This window comes from Physella acuta, unplaced genomic scaffold (genome assembly GCF_028476545.2).
Source record: "Physella acuta isolate Inbredline_101_S28 unplaced genomic scaffold, ASM2847654v3 ptg000610l, whole genome shotgun sequence".
Classification (NCBI taxonomy): Eukaryota; Metazoa; Mollusca; class Gastropoda; family Physidae; genus Physella; species Physella acuta.
This window is the reverse complement of record NW_026732129.1, coordinates 294,061-319,250: the sequence shown is the minus strand read 5'-3', so window position 1 is coordinate 319,250 and position 25,190 is coordinate 294,061. Positions and strand designations below refer to the sequence as shown.

General features: G+C 37.7%; 2 protein-coding genes and 1 long non-coding RNA gene across 7 annotated transcripts; 1 reads left to right on the top strand and 2 right to left on the bottom strand.

Annotated features, from left to right (window-relative positions):
• Positions 1 to 5,201: 5,201 nt before the first annotated feature.
• LOC131947869 (uncharacterized) lies at positions 5,202 to 8,626 on the bottom strand. Of its 5 annotated transcripts, none has more exons than XM_059309248.1 (3): positions 8,542 to 8,626; positions 6,568 to 6,895; positions 5,202 to 5,626 (listed from the first exon to the last, which is right to left on the bottom strand). In XM_059309248.1, the coding sequence occupies exons 2-3, from the start codon at positions 6,887 to 6,889 to the stop codon at positions 5,283 to 5,285; spliced, it is 666 nt and encodes a 221-aa protein (XP_059165231.1). In that variant the 5' UTR covers positions 6,890 to 6,895; positions 8,542 to 8,626; the 3' UTR covers positions 5,202 to 5,282. The 5 variants fall into 5 exon arrangements, with proteins under 5 accessions (XP_059165231.1, XP_059165235.1, XP_059165234.1 ...); XM_059309252.1 differs by having other exon boundaries at positions 6,568 to 6,919; positions 8,542 to 8,604; XM_059309251.1 differs by lacking the exon at positions 8,542 to 8,626 and adding an exon at positions 7,607 to 7,724.
• Positions 8,627 to 11,707: 3,081 nt separating this feature from the next.
• LOC131947858 (uncharacterized) lies at positions 11,708 to 16,321 on the bottom strand. Its single transcript, XR_009387934.1, has 4 exons — positions 16,103 to 16,321; positions 13,842 to 13,993; positions 13,026 to 13,144; positions 11,708 to 11,755 (listed from the first exon to the last, which is right to left on the bottom strand). It is a non-coding gene; the product is annotated as an uncharacterized LOC131947858 (long non-coding RNA).
• Positions 16,322 to 20,647: 4,326 nt separating this feature from the next.
• Positions 20,648 to 22,636, top strand: LOC131947883 (lipoxygenase homology domain-containing protein 1-like). The gene is made up of 4 exons (XM_059309266.1): positions 20,648 to 20,814; positions 21,585 to 21,671; positions 21,866 to 21,910; positions 22,452 to 22,636. Exons 1-4 carry the CDS (start codon positions 20,719 to 20,721, stop codon positions 22,566 to 22,568), a joined length of 345 nt encoding a protein of 114 aa, XP_059165249.1. The 5' UTR covers positions 20,648 to 20,718; the 3' UTR covers positions 22,569 to 22,636.
• Positions 22,637 to 25,190: the final 2,554 nt, after the last annotated feature.

Sequence of the window (25,190 nt, the reverse complement as noted above, 5' to 3'; positions counted from 1 at the left end):
TCAGCAGAAGTTGTATATTCCTGTCAAATTTAGCTCGACACAGCGATGGTATTATATTCGTGCCAGGTAACTCTTAGAGCTGGATCGACTCCATCATTCAGACGTGTCCTGTGGCGTCCTAACGAATTAAAGCAACAAAACTAAACGCGAGATATATGAGTTTACTGTTAAAATAACCATACACAAAATAAGGAACAAGCACAAATAATAGTTAAACCGTTTTTTATGTGTTGGATCTATGTCGTTCTATATCTTTGGCTTTAAGCCTGACACACTGTTATGAGGCAAAGTATAGCAAACTTTGCAAGGCCCACATTTTGCTTTCGTTTTAAACCTTTACGCTAAGTCAGTATTTGACTGGACAAAAATAACCCCCGTTTTATGTTTTGTTTATCGAACTTTCACCTCTAACCTAATTTTGTGTTCTAAATTTAGCTCTCCTTGGCTTGTGATTATCTGATAAAAACATTTTTATAACCGAATCTATCGCTAGGCGCCGTACGTACGCGATGTTACCTACTCGGTGTACAGATACGGTTTAACCGGCAGATTCCGGTTATCACACGGCGGGTTTTATGGGAAGTCACAGAACTTATAATGGGAAACAGTTAAAACGTGGATGATAAATATCAAGGAACGAAATAAATCATAGTAAAAATAGATTAAGCGGTTTTAAAAAATATATATAAAAAATCACAACTTAATTTAATTTATAAACAAACAGATTCAATTTATGAAATGTCGGTTTATGCACGGCACGGTAAGATATTTTAAAAAATTCTCAGAGCGTAATGTGAAAAACATACGTAAATGACGATACATTTAATTTGATAAAATACGCTAAAACAAAATCTTTGGATATATTTTAACGTAGTTGGAGCTTAATGAGTCAGCTTAATGTTGCTCTTATCTAGTCGCCCCAGATTAGTCACAATTAATTGGGTTAAGTCCCGTAAGCTCCATCACGTTAACTCAGTCAGCTTAACACCATAGCTCTATTGCCATAGCTAAATCACTTTGTGCGTCACTATAGCAAAATTATATTGCCTCAATCAGATAAACTCAGTACCTTAGTTCAATCACTCTAGCTAGGTCAAATTAGCTCCATCAGCATATCGCAGTCTTCTTTGCTCAGCCAATTAAGCTTACCTGTGTTCATCCATGTTAGCTCAATTACTTTAACTCACTCACCTGCGTTCATACGATTTAGCTCCCTCGCCTTAACTCACTCACCTGTGTTCATCCATCGAAGCTCCATCACCTTAGCCCCACTATCTTAGCTCCATTACCTTAACTCACCTGTGTTCATCCACCTTAGCTCCATTACATTAACTCACCTGTGTTCATCCACCTTAGCTCTATCATCTTAACTCACCTGTGTTCATCCATCTTAGCTCCATCACCTCCACTTTAGCTCCGTAACCTGCGTTCATCCATCTTATTACGTTACCTACCAATACGATTTGACATACAAGAAGGAAAACATCGAATGTTTACTAACACGACAAAGACTATAACATTTTAATTCAACAAGAATAGTATGTTAAAAAAATGTTCTAAAAACATTGTAGCCGGCATGTTTATTCCATTTAAATTTAACATAATATGTTCTCATAAAATAGCTATTATGATGTATTTTTAAAAAGTCTTTACTTGTTGTTTATGAAGTTGTTTTAGTTCGCATAAAGCCAAAACTAAATGTAAAATAGTAAAGCTAACACTAAATTTCTATAACTCAGCACATTAGTTTATTGCAAGCTGCATAACTCATGAAAACCTAAAATTTTATATTTGAATCAAGAGTATTCTCCCTTTAAATGTTTTAATTTCAAAAATGGCACTGTGAGGGTATTTTGTCATATTTAAGTTTTCTTTTGTGGAGGTGAAGTAGCTTTGGTTAATTTAAAAATGTAATTAAATAAAAGAAACCAAATAACATTAGGCAGACTGCAAAATGTATTTTCTTCATTACGATTTGATTAAGACAATTTTATTTACAGTTATAAACAGGTACTTGTACGCCAATTACATTTGAGGTGAGTTTTACAAACAAAATTATCCTAGGCTAAACATTAAGTGAACATTTTCACCTTTTCATTGATGGTTTTATGTTTGCGTATTTGAAATTTGCTTTTGTTTGTATACATCACACGTGCAACCAGATATACAGACTCTACAACGGAGTAGTGTCGTCACCTAGGATAACACGAGCTAATTAAAACAGGAAGGAAAAGTTCGCGAAAGATTGATAACCCCATACAAGTGGGGAAAATAGCTCAGGACCGAATAGCCTGGAGAGCCTATATCGTCGTACTATGCCCAAGTAGAAAGTAAAGATTACTATTAATATGGGTAGGTTAATCGTTAAACATAGTTTACAAGCTTTAGAAAGACAGTTAAAATAATTAGTGCTGCTGATAACATCACAAGACATGTGCTGGTAATAACATCACTAGACAGGTGGTGGTAATAACATCACTAGACAGGTGGTGGTAATAACATCACTAGACAGGTGGTGGTAATAACATCACTAGACAGGTGCTGGTAATAACATCACTAGACAGGTGCTGGTAATAACATCACTAGACAGGTGCTGGTAATAAAATCACTAGACATGTGCTGGTAATAACATCACTAGACATGTGCTGGTAATAACATCACTAGACAGGTGGTGGTAATAACATCACTAGACAGGTGGTGGTAATAACATCACTAGACAGGTGGTGGTAATAACATCACTAGACAGGTGCTGGTAATAACATCACTAGACAGGTGCTGGTAATAACATCACTAGACAGGTGCTGGTAATAACATCACTAGACAGGTGCTGGTAATAATATCACAAGACAGGTGCTGGTAATAACATCACTAGACAGGTGCTGGTAATAACATCACTAGACAGGTGCTGGTAATAACATCACTAGACAGGTGCTGGTAATAACATCACTAGACAGGTGCTGGTAATAAAATCACTAGACAGGTGCTGGTAATAATATCACTAGACAGGTGGTGGTAATAACATCACTAGACAGGTGCTGGTAATAACATCACTAGACAGGTGCTGGTAATAACATCACTAGACAGGTGCTGGTAATAACATCACTAGACAGGTGCTGGTAATAACATCACTAGACAGGTGCTGGTAATAACATCACTAGACAGGTGGTGGTAATAACATCACTAGACAGGTGCTGGTAATAACATCACTAGACAGGTGCTGGTAATAACATCACTAGACAGGTGCTGGTAATAACATCACTAGACAGGTGCTGGTAATAACATCACTAGACAGGTGCTGGTAATAACATCACTAGACAGGTGCTGGTAATAACATCACTAGACAGGTGGTGGTAATAACATCACTAGACAGGTGGTGGTAATAACATCACTAGACAGGTGCTGGTAATAACATCACTAGACAGGTGCTGGTAATAACATCACTAGACAGGTGCTGGTAATAACATCACTAGACAGGTGCTGGTAATAACATCACTAGACAGGTGCTGGTAATAACATCACTAGACAGGTGCTGGTAATAACATCACTAGACAGGTGCTGGTAATAACATCACTAGACAGGTGCTGGTAATAACATCACTAGACAGGTGCTGGTAATAACATCACTAGACAGGTGCTGGTAATAACATCACTAGACAGGTGCTGGTAATAACATCACTAGACAGGTGCTGGTAATAACATCACTAGACAGGTGCTGGTAATAACATCACTAGACAGGTGCTGGTAATAACATCACTAGACAGGTGCTGGTAATAACATCACTAGACAGGTGCTGGTAATAACATCACTAGACAGGTGCTGGTAATAACATCACTAGACAGGTGCTGGTAATAACATCACTAAACAGGTGGTGGTAATAACATCACTAGACATGTGCTGGTAATAACATCACTAGACAGGTGCTGGTAATAACATCACTAGACAGGTGCTGGTAATAATATCACTAGACAGGTGGTGGTAATAACATCACTAGACATGTGCTGGTAATAACATCACTAGACAGGTGCTGGTAATAACATCACTAGACAGGTGGTGGTAATAACATCACTAGACAGGTGCTGGTAATAACATCACTAGACAGGTGGTGGTAATAACATCACTAGACAGGTGGTGGTAATAACATCACTAGACAGGTGCTGGTAATAATATCACTAGACAGGTGGTGGTAATAACATCACTAGACAAGTGCTGGTAATAACATCACTAGACAGGTGCTGGTAATAACATCACTAGACAGGTGGTGGTAATAACATCACTAGACAGGTGCTGGTAATAATATCACTAGACAGGTGGTGGTAATAACATCACTAGACAGGTGCTGGTAATAATATCACTAGACAGGTGGTGGTAATAACATCACTAGACAAGTGCTGGTAATAACATCACTAGACATGTGCTGGTAATAACATCACTAGACAGGTGCTGGTAATAACATCACTAGACAGGTGCTGGTAATAACATCACTAGACAGGTGGTGGTAATAACATCACTAGACATGTGCTGGTAATAACATCACTAGACAGGTGCTGGTAATAACATCACTAGACAGGTGGTGGTAATAACATCACTAGACAGGTGGTGGTAATAACATCACTAGACAGGTGGTGGTAATAACATCACTAGACAGGTGCTGGTAATAACATCACTAGACAGGTGCTGGTAATAACATCACTAGACATGTGCTGGTAATAAAATCACTAGACAGGTGCTGGTAATAACATCACTAGACAGGTGGTGGTAATAACATCACTAGACAGGTGCTGGTAATAACATCACTAGACAGGTGGTGGTAATAACATCACTAGACAGGTGCTGGTAATAACATCACAAGACATGTGCTGGTAATAACATCACTAGACAGGTGCTGGTAATAACATCACTAGACAGGTGCTGGTAATAACATCACTAGACAGGTGCTGGTAATAACATCACTAGACAGGTGCTGGTAATAACATCACAAGACATGTGCTGGTAATAACATCACTAGACAGGTGCTGGTAATAACATCACTAGACAGGTGCTGGTAATAACATCACTAGACAGGAGATGGAGTGGAACCCACAGGAAAGATGACGAGTCAAAAAGATCGCTTGAAAGTGAAAATAGGGGAGGCTTGATTTTCATGGCAAAACTAACAAAACAAAAGACCAAAAGAAAAAACAACCAGAGAACATTTTTATTGGCGAAGTGTCGTTTAGTTTTATGAATTCCATGGAACCGAAACAAATATTAGAAAAGTATCTTTAGAAATAGAAAAAAATCCGTTTAACTAACTAAACGTGCTGGATTATCTCCATTGACAATAGCCTTGATTGTGTCCCAATCGAAGAATGTATTACCGCCCTTTTCCAGGTTTACCAGTTTGTCTATCAGATACTTGAAGGTAAAGGCTGAGTTTTTATTTTTCAAGGTCACCAAGTGCTGAGTCATCTGCGCATGCGCGTTCTCCTTCAACCGGATGTAGCCCTGCTCGAGCTCGCCGCTGGTGAAGCCAAGATCCAGGTAGGCGTTCTGCCAGTTGAAGATGAAACACTGGGCCAGGTCGCTGAGTTCCTTGTCGGTGGGGATTTTAGCTCTTCTTTCATCTTTCACCGTATCGAACCATGAATCTATAAAGAAAAAAGTTGTGATTTGTTGAATGCTATAAGAATTTTTTTTAAAGATCACATAACTAATTAAGAAGTCCGTATAAAAGAGCACTAATTGGATTAGGGGTCATCCATAAATGACGTCACAGAGGGGTCCGTAATTTTGTGACGATGTGTGATGACGGGGAGGGGGGGGGGGGGTTCAGATGTTGCGACGTCACACTTTTGTATTATAAAAAAGCAATGTTGGAAAACGAATTTTAGACGTTATTTCGCGTTTTAGATAACTGTTTTAATGAATTGTAATAGTTTAGACAAGATTTTAGAAAAATATCGATGTTTAAAAAAAATTCAACTGCAATTTTGAGGGGGGTTGTTGGTTGAGGTGTGACGTCATTTTAGGGGGGGGGGGGGGTTCTGGCTTTTTGTGACGACGTGTGACCGAGGGCAGGGGGGAGGTAAAAATCGTCAAAAAAGCGTGGCGCCATTTATGGATGACCCCTTAGTCTCTTTGAAAGTCTTCAAAGCAAAGTCCGAACAAGAAAATTTGAGATGGTATGGACATGTCTCACAAACCAAAGGCTTTTCCAAAACAACAGTACAGGGCACTGGGTCAGGAGGGAGGAAATACGGAAGACAATGACGTCAATGTGTGGAGGATTGCTTGATACAGGAGCTCTACAAGAATATCAAAGTATGAATGCTTATAGAGTCCTTGCATACGACGTCACGGATCGTTCAGTATGTAAATATCCGCCATCGCGGTGTACAGATTCGCATTCAAAATGGCGATCTGTGCTGTGGAAGGTTTTGATACTCGAAGTGGCAGATCTAAAGGGATTCCTTTATTTCGACTGCCAAGGGTTATATTAAACCAAGATGATGGAGATCGGTAATCAACAGAACGTAGACGCTGTCAATTTTTAGCCAATAGAAGTAAATAGAAGTAAACTAAAACTTACAATATTTACTGGGATATTCCGATGCAGGTATCTCTTCGTTAAATATCTCAGCTAAACCTTGATATTTAATATTTACTACTTTTACGAAGGCAGGGTATGCACCGTAAGGACCCGAGTGAAAAAGTTTGCCCAGGAACAACTCTGCTCGTGCCAAGCGAGTTTTTTCCCTGTCAATTTCCTCCTTATCTTCGTAAGTGAAAACACCTTGACTGTAAAACTCATCTGTAAATTCTTTCCCATCAATATTGTTTTTAATTTCCACGTAATGAACGCGGATCTTGTTTTCGTCGTCTTTTTTCAGCCGTCCGTGTTGTTCAGGCATTTTCTGCTGTATATAAACATACAGTAAAAGCTATTATAAAAAAAACATGTACCCAGAATTATTGTTAACCTAAACATCATTTTAAATTATCGCGATTGGAAAAATGTTAAAGGACCGCAATATTTTATACATAACTTAAAAGCCTCACCCCACCACATTCTAGACCTTTATTCAAGCCAGGTCATAATGTGTCACAACTTTAAATAATTTAGATTGTATTTAATGTTGAAACCCTAGTTACCGACATCATTGGGGGGGGGGGTGAAGGAATCTGTTGTTTTTATTTATAACAAAGACTAGCACAGTCTTCATTATGTTTCAAAATATGATTTATCTGATTTTAGTTTATCCAATTATTCTAGAAGTAGATATTCATTCATTCAGCAGACATAACATGAAGAAAATTAACGGCATATTATAGGCCGACAACATTGCTCGGACAGCTTATGTTGAAAACAAAATTATAAACCTATCAATATATTTTTTTTGCACGAAATCGAATAAAAATCAATAGTTATTAAAAGCACGTATGCGTCAATTTGTTTCATTTCTATACCGTACACTACACATAGAAAAATGATTCTGATATACAAATTATATTTCAACCGTTAGATCTATATTTCATATACAAGAAAAAAATCAGCCTACTAGACATAACACTTAATGTTACACAGTTATACAATAAAATCTGTGAATGTACACATTGTATACACAAACCGTCTCACACAAGTGTGTACACCTCCTAGAGACTAGTTACAGCACAGAGAAAATCATGTCAAAACAGCTGAGTCTAGTCAAGTCTATCGTTTGTTGAGCTGGCGACACTGAAGTGACACAGTGTCAGCACACTTGGCCCTCTGGCTGGGTGATGTGTTGTAATCGATAATGCGAGAGAACTCCGGGCAAAAGATTGATCGTTGGTTGTGTATAGTGTGCTAGAGGCTGGCGGTTAGTGTAGTGAATACAGATATTGCTTTACACACCGATAGGTCTATACTTATATATACATAAAAATAAATGTATATATATTATATATATATATATATATATATATATATATATATATATATATATATATATATATATATATATGTATGTATGTATATATATATTTGTATATATATATATATGTATATATGTATATATATATGTATGCATATGTATATATATATATATATATATATATATATATATATATATATACATACATATATATATATATATATATATATATAGATATATATAGATATATAGATATATATATATATCGATATATATATATAATTATATATATATTATTTCGTTTTTAAAAGTAAATTATTGAAGTGGATGACCAGTTTTAAAAACATTTATGTTATCATTTACAAAAACAAAACATTAAACTTGAGCCCTTTTTTTAATCTGCAAAGGGCCTACATAAAAAATACATGATGTTAGTATGCTTGTGGCAGTCGATTTATAAATATTTAAACAATTGTATCAAGAATTTGATAAGTAAGTAATGCATTACAACTTTTGTATATATGTATTTCTTTGTAAATCGAAATACAATATTATAAATGTGTGGGTTTTTTTCATTTTAAATCGGATTTTGTAATGTATTATTACATTAACCTGCAAGTTGTAATTTTGATGATGTGAAGTAAAATTACCTTTAAAAGATTCACTGATCCTTTAGAATTAGATTGTAGGTAAAAAAGAATAATTAAAAGTTAATATCGGGATTATCCAAAAACTGGATAACGGTATTCCCAAGCTCGTTCTGCACGTTTAATTTTAGTAACGGGAATTTCCTTTGTAAACTCTGAGTTGAATTTTGATTTATCTTGTACATGTTTTACGTGTCCGTGTGTGTGTATGTGTAATGTGTGTTTTTGAGAGAAAGAATGTGTACCATGTATATGTATGTCTGTGGTGTGTGTGAATATCGTACAGTACATTAATCTTTAAAAAAAAAAAAACTGCAACCAAAATGTTAATACCTGTTTTCTTTTATATTACACAGATCAAATTCTGAAAACGTAATTTACATGGTTGAACGTTTTTATTTTCACTGGAAAGACATGCTATGCATTTGCTTCTATTCTAGTTGAAAATAATCTTGAAGTTAATATTACATACAATATTCTACATTTCTAATTTAAGTTTGATTCAACACTTTCAATGAGATAATGCGAGAAAATAGAAAAATCTAGAATTACATTAAAGTTGCTACATCACCCAACACATCAACAGTATGGACAATTTGAAAACTTTCATTTTATTGGACATTATTTGATTTTAATATATTAGCTACCCATTGAGAATGTGTTTATTTTAACTTGTACTGGTATTTAATAAATTAAATTTTAGTTTGGTAATTACAATATTATATCTATTATATGTATATATATATGTATATTTAGGTATATATATATATATATATATATATATATATATATATATATATATATATATATATATATATTTGTATGTATATATCTGTATGTGTGTGTTTGTTAGTGTGTGTGTGTGTGTGCGTGTGTGTCTATTTAGAACTTTAGCACTACCAGTAAAGTTCCCCTAACATAAATGTAACTTTATATTAATCTGAAACCTCTGGGATAAAACATACCTAACTATAATTCAGTTAGCTCTCAGTAAAAAGATCTAAAAAGTGTACCTAAAATAGTTTAGTTTTCCAATTGTTTTCGTAATATTATTTTTTTTTTAATTTTCAAGTTAAATGAAAAGATATGCGTAGCAAAGTTTAAACAAAATTATAAAATTGAGTACAAACACCACATCATGAGTTAATAAAACAATTAAAACAAGCAGATCACATTAAATTAAGTAACTAATAATAGTCTAGTAGCTACAGCAAACAGATTTATCAATTGAATATTTTCACTGAAAAATTTAAACAGAGATTTTTTTTTAAAGATTTTTTTTAAAAATATGATGAATGAGTAATAATTAAAATATGGCACATATGTCTAGTGTTTAATAATTTTGCTTATCGCAATTAAGACACAAAAGCGAAGTGTCGGTCTTATGCTTTGATAACTCTCATCCAACAATTTATTTATTGTATATAAAATTGTTAGAAGGGTGAGGGAAAGGTAGCCCAGGCACTTGATCAATGGCCTGCAATATGTTTCTGACAGAACGTTTCATCGTCTTCGCCAAGCAACTCGTTGCATGTCTACATCTCACACTACAAAACGTCACACTTCAAGAGCCCAACTCACGAATTGTCACAAATCCCAGGACCTCACACCACAAATTGTAACACTCCAGTACCTCACTCCACAAATTGTCACACTCCAATACCCCACCCCAAAAGCTCACAACCGTAGACGTCACAGTTCAACACATCCCCCTATTGTAGTACAAGCATCTTTCTTGTATTTTCTTCCACTCTGATGCACCAGAAAAGCATCTTGAGATTCACACCTTCCTCCATCGTGCTGAATCTTTCCTACATCCCCTCCACTGATGTCATCCAGAATATTTTCATAGTAATTTTCATGTTTGCTGTCTTTACTTTTCTTTACGATCCAGATTGGACACATATCCTCGTTTTCAATCCACGATCTTATTGGCGTCGATTTGATTGGATGCACGGCGGTGTCGCTAGCCAATGGCTGGCTTCGACTGATGTTAGATTTCTGACAAGTTCTTGTTTTGTAAAACCCCCACAAAGCGAACACCACAAGAATTACCACACACGCCGCTGAAGCTGTGATTAGAATTGTTAATCCCACATACTCCATCTTGAATATTTTATGCAAATTTCAAGTCGATGAGGTAAATTGTAGGCTCTGAAAAGATCAAAATTATAGCAAGTTTAGTTAAATGAAAACGAGAAACAGCATCAATTTACTTTTAGACAGTAAAATGTAAAATCGTTTTAAGTAAATAATCAATGTCTTAAAATTTGATCTAAGCCTTTATGTTTGAATAACATGCACTGCGATAAGGCTGGAGTTATGGTTGGGTAGGATTTAGAGGTTAAAATGGAACGTGTTTTAAGTTAAGGGTTGAACATTTGATTAGCAAACCGAAGGTTCAGTTTTAGAGGTACGATATAAAGTGTGTCCAGACACTTCACAAAACACACCCACCACTTCACCCGTAAGAAAACTCACATATTTTCTATCAATCCCTCCTCCATCTTAAATCTTCAAAATGTATTTATGTAAGCCATATGGTTGGCTTAACTATCCACTTAAGTAAATATCAACGCTTAAGTTTGTTACACATTTTTGAACATTGTCATATTCTACTACCTAAAACCCTCATAAAGTTGCTCTAGTTCTTTACCTACATGGAATTCATTACTGCTTAAAATACACGGAATACTAAAAACGGTTAGTGTTAGTTTCCTCAAAAATTAAAGACAATTACAGCTACAATAGACGTTTCGACCCCAGGTCTTCGTCAGCACACTAGCTTGTTGACTGCTGGCGAAGACCTTGGGTCGAAACGTAAATTGTACATGTATTGGTCTTTAAATTGTAAGAATACTAACACTACCCGTTGTGTTTTGTTCTCTGTGCATAAACCTCACTACAGCTACCACTTGTATTATAAGTACACGGATATTGTTTACTGTGTTTATGTTGGTTTATCGAGACTGCACACTTACATCACTCATTGTGTTGCTGATTTAGCATATTGACATCAAGGTGCATCTGCTATTATTGGTTGAGTTAGGTAAACATTAATGCCACGCATTAAAAGCAATATAAGGCTGTATATATTGATATTATGCTAGCTATAAAAACACTTGCATATTTATAAACCACTGATATGAAGTAAAATATATAACCTTACCTTTTTCAGTTTAAACTACATATCTTGAGTTTAGTAGTCCAACGAGTTCTAAGAATAAACAAGAAAAGCATATTTGGCTAGGTAAATATTTAAACAAGCAGCTCTTGATAAGAGGTGCTTATTTTTTTTTATGTTATGACTATCACAGTGGTAAACGTTAGTATCAATGCTTTTATGTGGACTAAAAAATGGATGATGGCTAAATATAATAATAGAAGATGACTACATACAACAATGGATAATAACTTCATATAACAATGAATGATGAATCCATATAACAATAGATGATGACTACTTATAACAATGAATGATGAATCCATATAACAATAGATGATGACTACTTATAACAATGAATGATGAATCCATATAACAATAGATGTTGACTACATATAACAATGAATGATGAATCCATATAACAATAGATGTTGACTACATATAACAATGAATGATGAATCCATATAACAATAGATGTTGACTACATATAACAATGAATGATGAATCCATATAACAATAGATGTTGACTACATATAACAATGAATGATGAATCCATATAACAATAGATGTTGACTACATATAACAATGAATGATGAATCCATATAACAATAGATGTTGACTACATATAACAATGGATAATGACTACACTTGTCCCACACAGTACAAAATCCACCCAGCATAATATATGCACATCACGTGTCCAGCGACCTGGATTCAGACGTGCTATAAGATCAATGGGGCAGGTGTTAATAACATGACAGGTGACATATGCTCCAGCACTGAGGTGGTGCCATGCTTCCACGTGCACTTAGGTATATGATTGGGTTACTAATTAGGTGATTAATTACGCCAAAACTTGATATATGTTCGAAGTATATTCGTCTTATTATAATGAGACATGTATACAGACTTAATAGCCCTGCATATATAGATTGGTTGTGCAGTTGGAATTAAGATTAATTATTTTGACTTAAATAAACCTATACCTGTTAATTAATTATTAAAACAACTAATTTAGTGTGAATTTTAAATACCATATCTTCATTAAAAGAAGGTTTGAAATAAAAAGTTTAATAGTTATTATTTCGTTAATATTTAAACATAATTTGTTTTACTTTGTGATGTACTTTGTAAAATCAAAGCTGTGTAGCAAGCACCAACCCACTATAACAGAGCCAGTTATACAACGTGTATAGAAGAATAATGAGACCTTCCCACTGTGCATGACCTAGCTTTAAAACGTCACCCATAGATAAATTATTGCTTACGTCGTTGGTTCTCATTAACATACTTCATGGCATTTTAAAAATACTTTGATATTTACCTTGTATCAGTGCGAATACTTCGTAACCAAATTTTGGAAACTAGAGCTGCTCGTAGCTTTCTTCAAAGACGAAAGAGTCCTTTTATCTTTAGAATGAAGTTGGCGGTTAATAAAACAATCTGAAACATATGTTGTAGCTGTTGTCAAAAATTAGTAAATAAGAATTACTATATAGTGTATTTAAAACTACACCAAAACAGTAAAAATTACGTAACTAACTTTCTAGCTGGTATAAAATAGGATGGCCCATGTCTCCAACTAACTGTATTTATCAAGGCCGTTGCGTAATTTCTAAACAATACGTATTGTGTGACGAAGGCTAAGTAGGTTAAATTAGTAACACTTCGATATAGGTGAGGTTACTAAGATTAGGAACACCATATCGACACCATCATGACACCATGTCGACACCATCTCGACACCATCTCGACACCATCTCAACACCATTATGACAGAGGTCTACAGCGAAAAGCAAGCAAGATTTAAAAATCGTGGTAGGAAGAGTAAGATAAAGATAACACCATTAACCAACTTTTACTAGGTACGTACAAGAGCTGAGTGAACTCTGGAACTTTGTACGGTACTTGAACAGATCTGAAGTTCATCGTGTTAGCTAATCGTTTTCTGATCATTTGTAATTCCACGTCACTTAAATGTCAGGTCGAGAATGTCAGCTTACATATGCCAACTTACGAATGTTAACTCACGCCTGTTATCTTATGTCAACCTATGCATGTCAATGTATGTCAATCTATGAATGTCAACTCATGTAAACCCATGAATGTCAATGTCAGTTAAAAATATAAGTCAACTTACAACCAGTTTAATACCTCCATCTACGCTCCCTGACTCTAAAACAGTGAGCGACGTGATAAGCAAGTATGGTCTGTGTTTGACGGGTCAAAGGTGAACAGGCAGGTGAGTACTTAACAGCTGGGCTCATTAAACTTGTACTCATTTTCCTGTAGCTGTGGACAAATACAATATGTATTCATGAAAACCAACAATGTAAAATATCATCGCCTAACTATCATTATCTCAACTCGTTTGTGTCACAAGCACATGTGAAAGATGAAGTAGAGTTAATCTGTTTCAATGATCTAGGAATATAGATAGATAGTATAGTCAGCATCTAACGTACGTCAGGTACCTATCTGAGTTGGGTAGACTAGAGGACGGCCAACATACACGTGCGAAGGATCCGAACTCGAGCTTTTTGGATTAGCAGTCGTAATCCTAAATATGGTTATCTTTTTTGCTTTATTGTTTGCGGTAAGTCGGTGCGGGGGTGGGGGGAGGGTTTCGTTAAGCAGGAGATGGGTTTAAATATCACGTGACCTTAATTATATTTCTATAAATAGTTGAGTAGTTTTGACTGTGTTACACAACAAAGATGTTGATACATTTAAGATTAAGTACAAGTTTTGAATTGGGTTTAAGAAAAGTAGAAATAATATTTTTAGTTATATGGAAAATATGAAGTTTAGTAATGGAGGTTGAATTTAGGCTTTTATTAATCAAAATATAACCTAACGTGGGGTGGTATGGCTAACAGTATAAACATAGCTGTAGTATAAACGTGTATTCCCTCGTGTAGACGTCAAGATGAATGTAAAGGAGGTTTCATAAAACCAAGTCTTGTATAGTGTGTATTTACAGGATAGGGACATTCTTATGTATGATAGAAACTCTCTCCCCCCCCCCCCTTCGTTTTTAGACCATTCCACCCACACACCTGGCGCTTTACACAGTTCCTGTCCTATGGCACTATGAATATCAGGACTTATTGATTAGAAGTATTTACCTATTACAATACAATACAGACGAGGTCAGGGTTAGGGCTAGTCTTTAGTGGTTTCAGACTTGAGGTTTATATGTGTGTTAAATTTAGGAGTGAGATTACGGTTTGTGTTAGAATATCGTCATTTAGTATCAGGTACACAGACATACAGGTATACAAATATACATGTATATAAATGCACAGGTATACACATATACAGGTATATAAATGCACAGGTATACAAATATACATGTATATACATGCACATGTATACAAATATACAGGTATAAAAACATACATGTATACAAATATACATGTATATAAATGCACAGGTATACAAATATACAGGTATAAAAACATACAGGTATACAAATATATAGGTATATACATGCACAGGTATACAAATATACATGTACATAAATGCACAGGTATAAAAATATACAGGTAACATCAGGAGACCAAGGCTAGAATTCGTCCCACAAAACATAGATATCCGGTTCAGGTACCCCAAATTGTAGACTTGCAGTCAGCGAAAACAGCAGTGCTTACGTTATGTTATTCAGTCGGGCCGTGTATGTAGGGGACTCATGTAAACAAAACAAGTCTCCGTGTGGTTTGTCGTTCTACCGTAACCCCATGTGATATGTGTCGTAGACACCGCCACCCTTCCTCCCCCAACCCCCAACACTTTCCCGTAGAACACAACACAGAGACAGCATGTCCCTGGTAGTTTTAAAAATCAGGATTTAAAAGAATGATATAAATAGATTACCAACAGCAAAGGTATTCAGAGAATAGGATATTTTAACTTCAAAAGCCATTGTCAGCCTTTTGATTAGTGTTAGACTTAAGGTTGTTTTTGCGTTAAATCAAGGAAGTAAATGAAAAGTAAGTGTTAGGTTCAGCGCTGAAGTATCGTTGTCTACAGTAGTAATCGAGGTAGAAGTATCGTTATCTAAAGTATTAATAGGTATTCAAATACACATGTAAGATCAGGTGACGAGTGCCAAAAAACAGCACTCAATACAAAGACTGAATAAAGAACCATAACTCGCAATGCTCCTAACTTCAACCACTAGTCTACTTTGCATTCACATTACAAATACAATATAATTACTCCAAATTAAAAGACAGCCCACATATAAATGCATCTATAAATAGCATAAAACAAAACATCAATTTTTCTACTTTTTAGAATACATAATGCTATTTTTAAATTGATTTACAGTGATAACATGAAATAAAATTTGAAAAATTTACATTTGTAAACATTATAATTAGTACGACAAAAACTTACCTTTTAAAAATATAAAAATATTTATGAAGTTAAATACTTTAAAATTCAACACTTGCGAATATCATCAACAGTCAGTTTTGAGTCAGAAGTAGAACATATACTACTATGTTAACAGTTACGTAAGCTTATATAAAAGCTATAACATAAAAATCGGATTGTTTATGCCGTAGTAATACGTATACCTGCACTAACTGTAACACTAGTTTTCTGGTATGTTGGCTGAATGTAGAACTTTAGTGACTCTATACTCTATTTATTGTAATCACCACTTATATATGCAGACTAAAAGACTAAAATAAATACACATATAACATTAGCCTGACTCGACAGCTCGTATGTTGTAGTATAGGTTTGTTGTCATACGTCACTGTTATTTTTGTACACTGAAATTCCCGATTTCTCTCATTTCGTTTCTTCGTAAAATGGCAATCATTCCGCTTAGATCTTTTATTTAATTATTATTAAGCGTTACAAATATTTATTTAAAAAAAAAATGATAGATAGTCATTTCTATATTAAGTGTTTTATGTGATGGGAGGGGGGTGGGGTATATTTTTACCTATGTCTTACGTGTGCTTACATAACCTGTACACCGTGCCAAGCAGGGTTACACCATTGCTAATTTTAGAATCTAGACGGGAAGGCTTCCAGTGAATGGAAATTTCTACAAGAACCAACGGGTCTTCCAACATGACGTCATACTCCAGGAAAAGAGAGAGAGAGAGAGAGAGAGAGAGAGAGGGGAGGGGATTACAGATATGTGAGGATGATGTACTTCACAGTGGAGCAGATACGTGGGGGGGGGGGGGGGGGGGATTCAAGGTAGAATCATTACAATTTTATTGTATTAAAAAAGAAATAATGAAATACATTTACATAGGGATTTGACGATTGTTTTAAGTATTCATGTATGAAGGGTGATGATGCAGGGTTTTTTTTTTTTACTTTCTCGTATATACGAAGTATAGAGAAAGTCTTGTAATCGTGCAAAAAAATAAAAAGAGATTTTTACAAATCTCGACGTTTTACACCTCACTGATACGGAAAAACATAATTTAGCAATCTTGTCCGTATGTCTGTGTGCCTGTGTGTGTGTGTGTGTGTGTGTGTATGTGTATGTGTAAACACGATAACATGAGTACCGTTACAGCTAGGTTGATGAAATTTCATATATATGTATTTTATCAAAATCGTAGATCCGTATCAACTTTTGAGCGATTTCCGATAACCGAAAGTGGTACTTTTTCTACTATGAATTTTTCAAAAGCCTATAACTTGAGTACTATTTCAGATAGATAAATGAAATTTCACATGTAAGTAATGGTGGAGAAAGGAGGATGGAGGGAGACATTTTTTACCGCCCCCCCCCCCGAACGAAATGAAATTTATATAATTAATATAGAAAATATATACTTTTAACAGTATCCGCCCCCCCCGATGAAAGTCAACCGCCCCCCCCCCCCCGAAAATTTCAAGTGCCCCCCCCCCCCCCCCCCCCGGAGAAAAAAGTCTGGAGGAAACACTGCTCGGCATTTGAAGGAATAGTGTGCTTAATACCGTGCCCAGACGCCATTTGTTTTCCTGACGCTTGTCGGCTACCCCTTTGAGCTGGGTGGACTCAGTGATGCCCTACTGACACAAACCCGAGATTTGTACTCGAGACTTTCAGTTTAGCAGTCGTATTCTCTACTATCCTACCACTCTGTCCCATTCAATCGCAACTACCCATGGCAAGAAGTGGCAGCGGCTGACGCTACAGTGGCTGATGCTGCACTGACTGTCGACGAGTTCATTCAACCATTCTAACTAGGAAAACGTGTAATGTTATGGCCAATGGCTGACAGCGTCAACATGTTTATCAATAACTCCAAAACTAACAAGATGGAGACCGCCGTCATTTGAACGTAAAAAACTTTAAACTAACCAAAATATTACTTATTAGACAGTGTTTCTTCACGGGTTCGTCCCTATCTTTTGACATGATATCTTTGCAAAATAAATCCCCCCCCCCCCCACCCAGCTTCCAACATATGTTTCACTAATCTTCAAACACACAAAAAAAAAAAGTTAAACGGCCCCACGCTCCGCATTGTGAAATCATTTATAAAACTACTACCTCATGTTCAGTGAGATCCAAAAGAAAAGCACAAAAAACTTTTTTTGTACATCCCTCCCCCCCCCCCCTTCCCCAATCGCCTTTCCCGTCCCCACGTGTTCACTCTGGACGAACCTCCACCGCCCCCCCCCCCCCCACTTCCTATCTGTATGTCAAAAAAAGGAATAATATTCTAATTTAAAACATTCAAATAATTCTAAAAATATAAATACAATTCATTCTTTTCAGAAATATTTGTTCTTGATTATTGAAAAGTAGAATCTAAAACGCATTCAAAAATATAAATAAAATATATTTAAAAATATATGTAATATCTTTCGCGAGATTTTATTTTTTATTTTAACTAATGTCTACCTTATCGACCAAATACTGTCGCAGGGTTTCTAAATGTCATGTCTATCTTTAAAGGAAAGTTTAAAAGTAATATTTTAGTCTGACGTAAAACACAATGATTCGTAAAGTCACATCCAGTTTATTGACATCAGTATGTGTCTCCTTCATCACTCGCTTAACGTGGAGGTACAATTTTTATTTACATCTAAATACTGCTTTCTAATAACATTCAAATCTAGTTTGTTTTCAATAACAATAATGTGCACAATATCCTTTTAGTGTGTATGCGGGTTAAATTATTTGTGTTTATTGTTACATATACGTATTTTGATACTAAATTTAAACAAGTTAATTTTGAGGTCCCAACCCCACCCCAGTCCACCCGCGACGGAAGGATTCTTTCATACATTTCTCTAGCAAAGCACCCCCCCCCCCCTATTTCCCAAGCATGAAAATAATATATAAATTTGTATAGAGCAAAAGTATTTTGAAAATAGTTCACTGTCCACTTCCTGCGACATTTCAACTACTCCCCCCCCCACCCCGAAGTTTCAATTGTTATATACCCCTACCCCAGGACAGAAATTTAAAAAAAAAATAAATAGATACATCTTTAGGACCACCATCACACCCCCACACCCCCCCCCCCCCCTCCCCACCACTCACTTTAGGTTATTAGTACAGAAAAACAAAAACAAAAACGGCCCCAAAATAGAAATGGTTGGTCGCAATAATAATTTGAAATGTAAAGATTCCTTTGATGAGAAAAATAGAAAATAATATATTTTATCCTTTGTCGCAGACAGGTGGTAACCCGGTCAGGACTACCAGTAGAGGGTTCTAGAGGTAAATATGTTTTGAACGTTTTAACTGAATGCTTTTCTCGGTATGGGTGTGCCGGACTACATAATAGTAAGGTCATTGAACTTTACATATTGCAACGCTCTCATAAGACACGGTATAAATTTGGTTGTAATGATCTATCAAATCACACATAATTAAAATTTAAGGACTGTTTTCAAGTACTGAGGGTCTAACCAATTACATAAAATTATTATTTAACGACGGTTTTCAACTACTACACAAGCAAAATGAATATCACGTCATGTTTGGGTTTGATTTGTGTAGTAATGCTGGTACATGCAGGCAAGTTATTTTTTCCTCGCATTTGTTGATTTATATTTGTTATTTGTTAAAGTAACATCCATGATACAGTGTTTTATTTTCTGCAAGTAAGTTAAGTTTACTGTAATGTGTACTGGGGGTTATGTTATGGGTTATGGTTCAACCTTTTATTGTGGCGGTGGGGGAGGGGTTTAGTTTTAAATGCTGCGTGTATGACTGGTCATGAAAAAATAAAATAAAATGCAATAATGTAGATGTAGGTGTGGGTGTGGGTGTGGGTGTAGGTGTAGGTGTAGGTGTAGGCGTAGGTGTAGGTGTAAATGTAGGTGTAGGTGTAGGTGTAGGTGTAGGTGTAGGTGTAGGTGTAGGTGTAGGTGTAGGTGTAGGTGTAGGTGTAGGTGTGGGTGTGGGTGTGGGTGTGGGTGTGGGTGTAGGTGTAGGTGTAGGTGTAGGTGTAGGTGTAGGGGTAGGGGTAGGACTAGGGGTAGGGGTAGGGGTAGGGGTAGGGGTAGAGGTAGGTGCAGGTGCAGGCGCAGATGCAGGTGCAGGTGCAGGTGCAGGTGTAGGTGTAGGTGTAGGTGTAGGTGTAGGTGTAGGTGTAGGTGTAGGTGTAGGTGTAGGTGTAGGTGTAGGTGTAGGTGTAGGTGTAGGTGTAGGTGTAGGTGTAGGTGTAGGTGTAGGTGTAGGTGTAGGTGTAGGTGTAGGTGTAGGTGTAGGTGTAGGTGTAGGTGTAGGTGTAGGTGTAGGTGTAGGTGTAGGTGTAGGTGTAGGTGTAGGTGTAGGTGTAGGTGTAGGTGTAGGTTTAGGTTTAGGTTTAGGTGTAGGTGTAGGTGAAAGCGGCGGTGTAGGGATCGGTGTAGAAAGGGCTTTAAGATGCAAGGTGTAGGTGTTAGTATACCAATAGGTGTTGTGGGTTATAGTGTACTTATATATAGAAATTTATTTTCTATCAATTTTCGCAGCTTATTCTGAAAATATCGACTACACGATAACCATAAAAACCGGTAGTCGAGCCAATGCCGGCACTGATGCTCTGGTGTTCATGACTATATTCGGCTCCAGCGGTTCGACCGGCAGGCTGGTCATGCCTAATCAGTCGGCCGGCAACTTTGAGAAGGGCGACACGGACACGTTTACGGTGAGCGTTCTGTGACGCTGTGTGACGTCTTGTTACAGTTTGTGACATCTGTTGACATTTCAGTGATGACATTTTCTCTAAATTCATTAAATCATTACGAAGATCATTTAAAAATACTTTTAAATGCAGTATAAACAAATAGGTGTTAATTTTTTTTTAGCCTACCCAGTTAGAGGACTGAACTTTTTTGCAAGATCTAAATTGATTTCTTGTCATGTCTGTTTTCTTATTTCTTTCCGTCATAGGCTGAAGCTTGCGAACGAATTTTAACCCCCTTCTCCCGAACCGATGTTTTTTAGAAACTTGATACGACGCTCATGATTTGATGACTATGTAATCTGACATCAACTTTCGCTTAGTAGGATTTAAATTTAATTTTAAAAAAATAATTTTAAACAATTAAGTACCAAAATGTATGTTGTATCTACATACCTATGTGTTATGTCATGATTGGAGTTTATGATTGGGATTATGTTCCGATAAACGAATCTATTTGTTTTATTTGTTTTGATATGTGATAAAAAAGGTTTCAACTCACTTGAGTCAATAGTATAAAGTACCAACTGTATTTCGTTTAGTTCTGATACTATTTACATTAGTCTTTTTTTTTTAATTTAAATATTGTTCATGTTCTATATCCTACTTCTCTTTTTAAAACGTGTTCCAGTTCCGATAGATTTGTAATGCGGCTTTTAAATTGCTTGTTTCTTTAAATCTCTACATTCGCATGTTCGTTACATCTAAAAAATAATTTGAGCATATCTCCCCAGGTACACGCCAACAACGTGGGGCGGGTTCGATCTATTGAGATAGGACACAACAACCACGGCTGGAACTCAGGATGGTTCCTTGACTATGTGAGTAAAAGTCCTCCAGCTTTCATTACTACTAAACACTGGTCAACCTTCGATAATAAGTTGTTCTCTAGTTTAATTTTTCCATTGAGTCGTCTGTAGGCGTAACATAGCTTTACATTATTAAATCCAAATACATTTTATTAATTTGTATGAAAATGTGGTTAACTTCCCTTTTATCCTGAATATTTTCTTAGGTTGAAATCGTTCAGAAAGTGGCAGCTGTCGGTGACCACGACATTGTGAGTTTTTTTTTAAACAGTTCTAATTTATGTTTTTATGTTTAACAGCCAATATCACGAGTTTAACAGCCAATATCATGAGTTTAACAGCGGCTCAGTTTAACTGTAAGAGCCTATTCAAATGTTTGAGATTGTATAAAATTTACATAAAGAAGTCTGATATGTAAATCACGACTATTCTACTCCATGCAGTAGAAGCCATTGATGATATATTTATAAATACACATGTGCCTGTATATATATATATATATATATATATATATATATATATATATATATATATATATATATATATATATATATATATATATATATATATATATATATATATATATATATATATATATATATGTGTATATGTATATATATATATAGGTTTCTATAAAGTCTGTGAAATGTTCACATGTTTTAGTCCGTTGTAGTCTGTCCTGTTGGAGTTTGTAGCATTGCTGTATACGTTTATTTCATACGATCATATGCTGTTTCCCGAAACCTTAAAGTAATGCCTAAATAATAGCTAAATTTCGTTTTCGATTTACAGAGACCTGGTACTACCAAGTACCGGTTCGACTTTTTCAACTGGATCGCGTCTGATGAAGGTGACCGGCTGCTGATCAAAAATATAAATTCTAACCACCCTGAGGTCAACCTGGGCTAGATTTGGTTTATTGAATCACCAAAATTTAAGATTCAAAATAAGACATAATTTAAGTAACAGTTAAAGCTGTGTACAACAAACAGATGATGGCTTGTTAAGGCTAAGTTCTTATTTATACATCCAAATTACGCTTCTTTTAATTATAACCTTAGTGCTATTAGTAAAATGTATTTGTATTCATCACTATATTAACTATAATAAAATTATACAAACATTCTTTACTTGTCCAAAGGGTTATGTTTAACGACTGTTGCTTGAAGTAAATTAAAAATCTCTATATTGTGTTTAACTCTGAATGTGTGTATATGTATTTATCTTCTCACAAACATGTTAGTATGTGAGTACACCATTCATTCTTCTACCGATTTGCTTGTAAATCTTTGACAGCCTGCGCGGCTGGGGCATGAAAATGTTTGGCTGTTATATCTTTGACAGCCTGCGCCGCTTGGGCATGAAAATGTTTGGCTGTTAAGTATTTGACAGCCTGCGCGGCTGGGGCATGAAAATGTTTGGCTTTTAAATCTTTGACAGCCTGCGCGGCTGGGGCATGACAATGTTTGGCTGTTAAATCTTTGACAGCCTGCGCGGTTGTGGCATGAAAATTTTAAAACAACGGTGTAGCAGACGAGAGAGAACATAAGCAAAGACCACCCCTTTTTGCCTGTCCCTCCATCCTACACACTGACCATGCCCTGTACAAAGAAATACGAGATATTTTACAGTTCTACTTTATCTACACGTATCTGGGGACTGTGTGCCTAGAAATGATGGTGGGAGCAGGGTGTGGGGTGGTTGGTGGGAGAAGAGTGTAGGAAGCTGGTGGGAGAAGGGTGTGGGGTGGTTGGTGGGAGCAGGGTGTGGGGTGGTTGGTGGGAGAAGAGTGTAGGAAGCTGGTGGGAGAAGTGTGTGGGGTGGTTGGTGGGAGCAGGGTGTGGGGTGGTTGGTGGGAGCAGGGTGTGGGGTGGTTGGTGGGAGAAGAGTGTAGGAAGCTGGTGGGAGAAGGGTGTGGGGTGGTTGGTGGGAGCAGGGTGTGGGGTGGTTGGTGGGAGAAGAGTGTAGGAAGCTGGTGGGAGAAGTGTGTGGGGTGGTTGGTGGGAGCAGGGTGTGGGGTGGTTGGTGGGAGCAGGGTGTGGGGTGGTTGGTGGGAGCAGGGTGTGGGGTGGTTGGTGGGAGCAGGGTGTGGGGTGGTTGGTGGGAGCAGGGTGTGGGGTGGTTGGTGGGAGAAGGGTGTGGGGTGGTTGGTGGGAGCAGGGTGTGGGGTGGTTGGTGGGAGCAGGGTGTGGGGTGGTTGGTGGGAGAAGAGTGTAGGAAGCTGGTGGGAGAAGGGTGTGGGGTGGTTGGTGGGAGCAGGGTGTGGGGTGGTTGGTGGGAGAAGAGTGTAGGAAGCTGGTGGGAGCAGGATGTGGGGTGGTTGGTGGGAGCAGGATGTGGGGTGGTTGGTGGGAGAAGGGTGTGGGGTGGTTGGTGGGAGCAGGGTGTGGGGTGGTTGGTGGGAGAAGGGTGTGGGGTGGTTGGTGGGAGAAGAGTGTAGGAAGCTGGTGGGAGTAGGGTGTGGGGTGTGGGGTGGTTGGTGGGAGAAGAGTGTAGGAAGCTGGTGGGAGTAGGGTGTGGGGTGGTTGGTGGGAGAAGGGTGTGGGGTGGTTGGTGGGAGAAGAGTGTGGGGTGGTTGGTGGGAGAAGAGTGTAGGAAGCTGGTGGGAGTAGGGTGTGGGGTGGTTGGTGGGAGAAGGGTGTGGGGTGGTTGGTGGGAGAAGGGTGTGGGGTGGTTGGTGGGAGAAGGGTGTAGGAAGCTGGTGGGAGTAGGGTGTGGGGTGGTTGGTGGGAGAAGGGTGTGGGGTGGTTGGTGGGAGAAGAGTGTAGGAAGCTGGTGGGAGTAGGGTGTGGGGTGGTTGGTGGGAGAAGGGTGTAGGAAGCTGGTGGGAGAAGGGTGTGGGGTGGTTGGTGGGAGAAGGGTGTAGGAAGCTGGTGGGAGTAGGGTGTGGGGTGGTTGGTGGGAGAAGGGTGTGGGGTGGTTGGTGGGAGAAGGGTGTGGGGTGGTTGGTGGGAGAAGAGTGTAGGAAGCTGGTGGGAGAAGGGTGTGGGGTGGTTGGTGGGAGAAGGGTGTAGGAAGCTGGTGGGAGTAGGGTGTGGGGTGGTTGGTGGGAGAAGGGTGTGGGGTGGTTGGTGGGAGAAGAGTGTAGGAAGCTGGTGGGAGTAGGGTGTGGGGTGTGGGGTGGTTGGTGGGAGAAGGGTGTGGGGTGGTTGGTGGGAGAAGGGTGTGGGGTGGTTGGTGGGAGAAGAGTGTAGGAAGCTGGTGGGAGTAGGGTGTGGGGTGTGGGGTGGTTGGTGGGAGAAGAGTGTAGGAAGCTGGTGGGAGTAGGGTGTGGGGTGGTTGGTGGGAGAAGGGTGTGGGGTGGTTGGTGGGAGAAGAGTGTAGGAAGCTGGTGGGAGAAGGGTGTGGGGTGGTTGGTGGGAGAAGGGTGTGGGGTGGTTGGTGGGAGAAGAGTGTAGGAAGCTGGTGGGAGAAGGGTGTGGGGTGGTTGGTGGGAGCAGGGTTTGGGGTGGTTGGTGGGAAAAGGGTGTGGGGTGTTGGGTGGTTGGTGAGAGAAGGGTGTGGGGTGGTTGGTGGGAGCAGGGTGTGGGG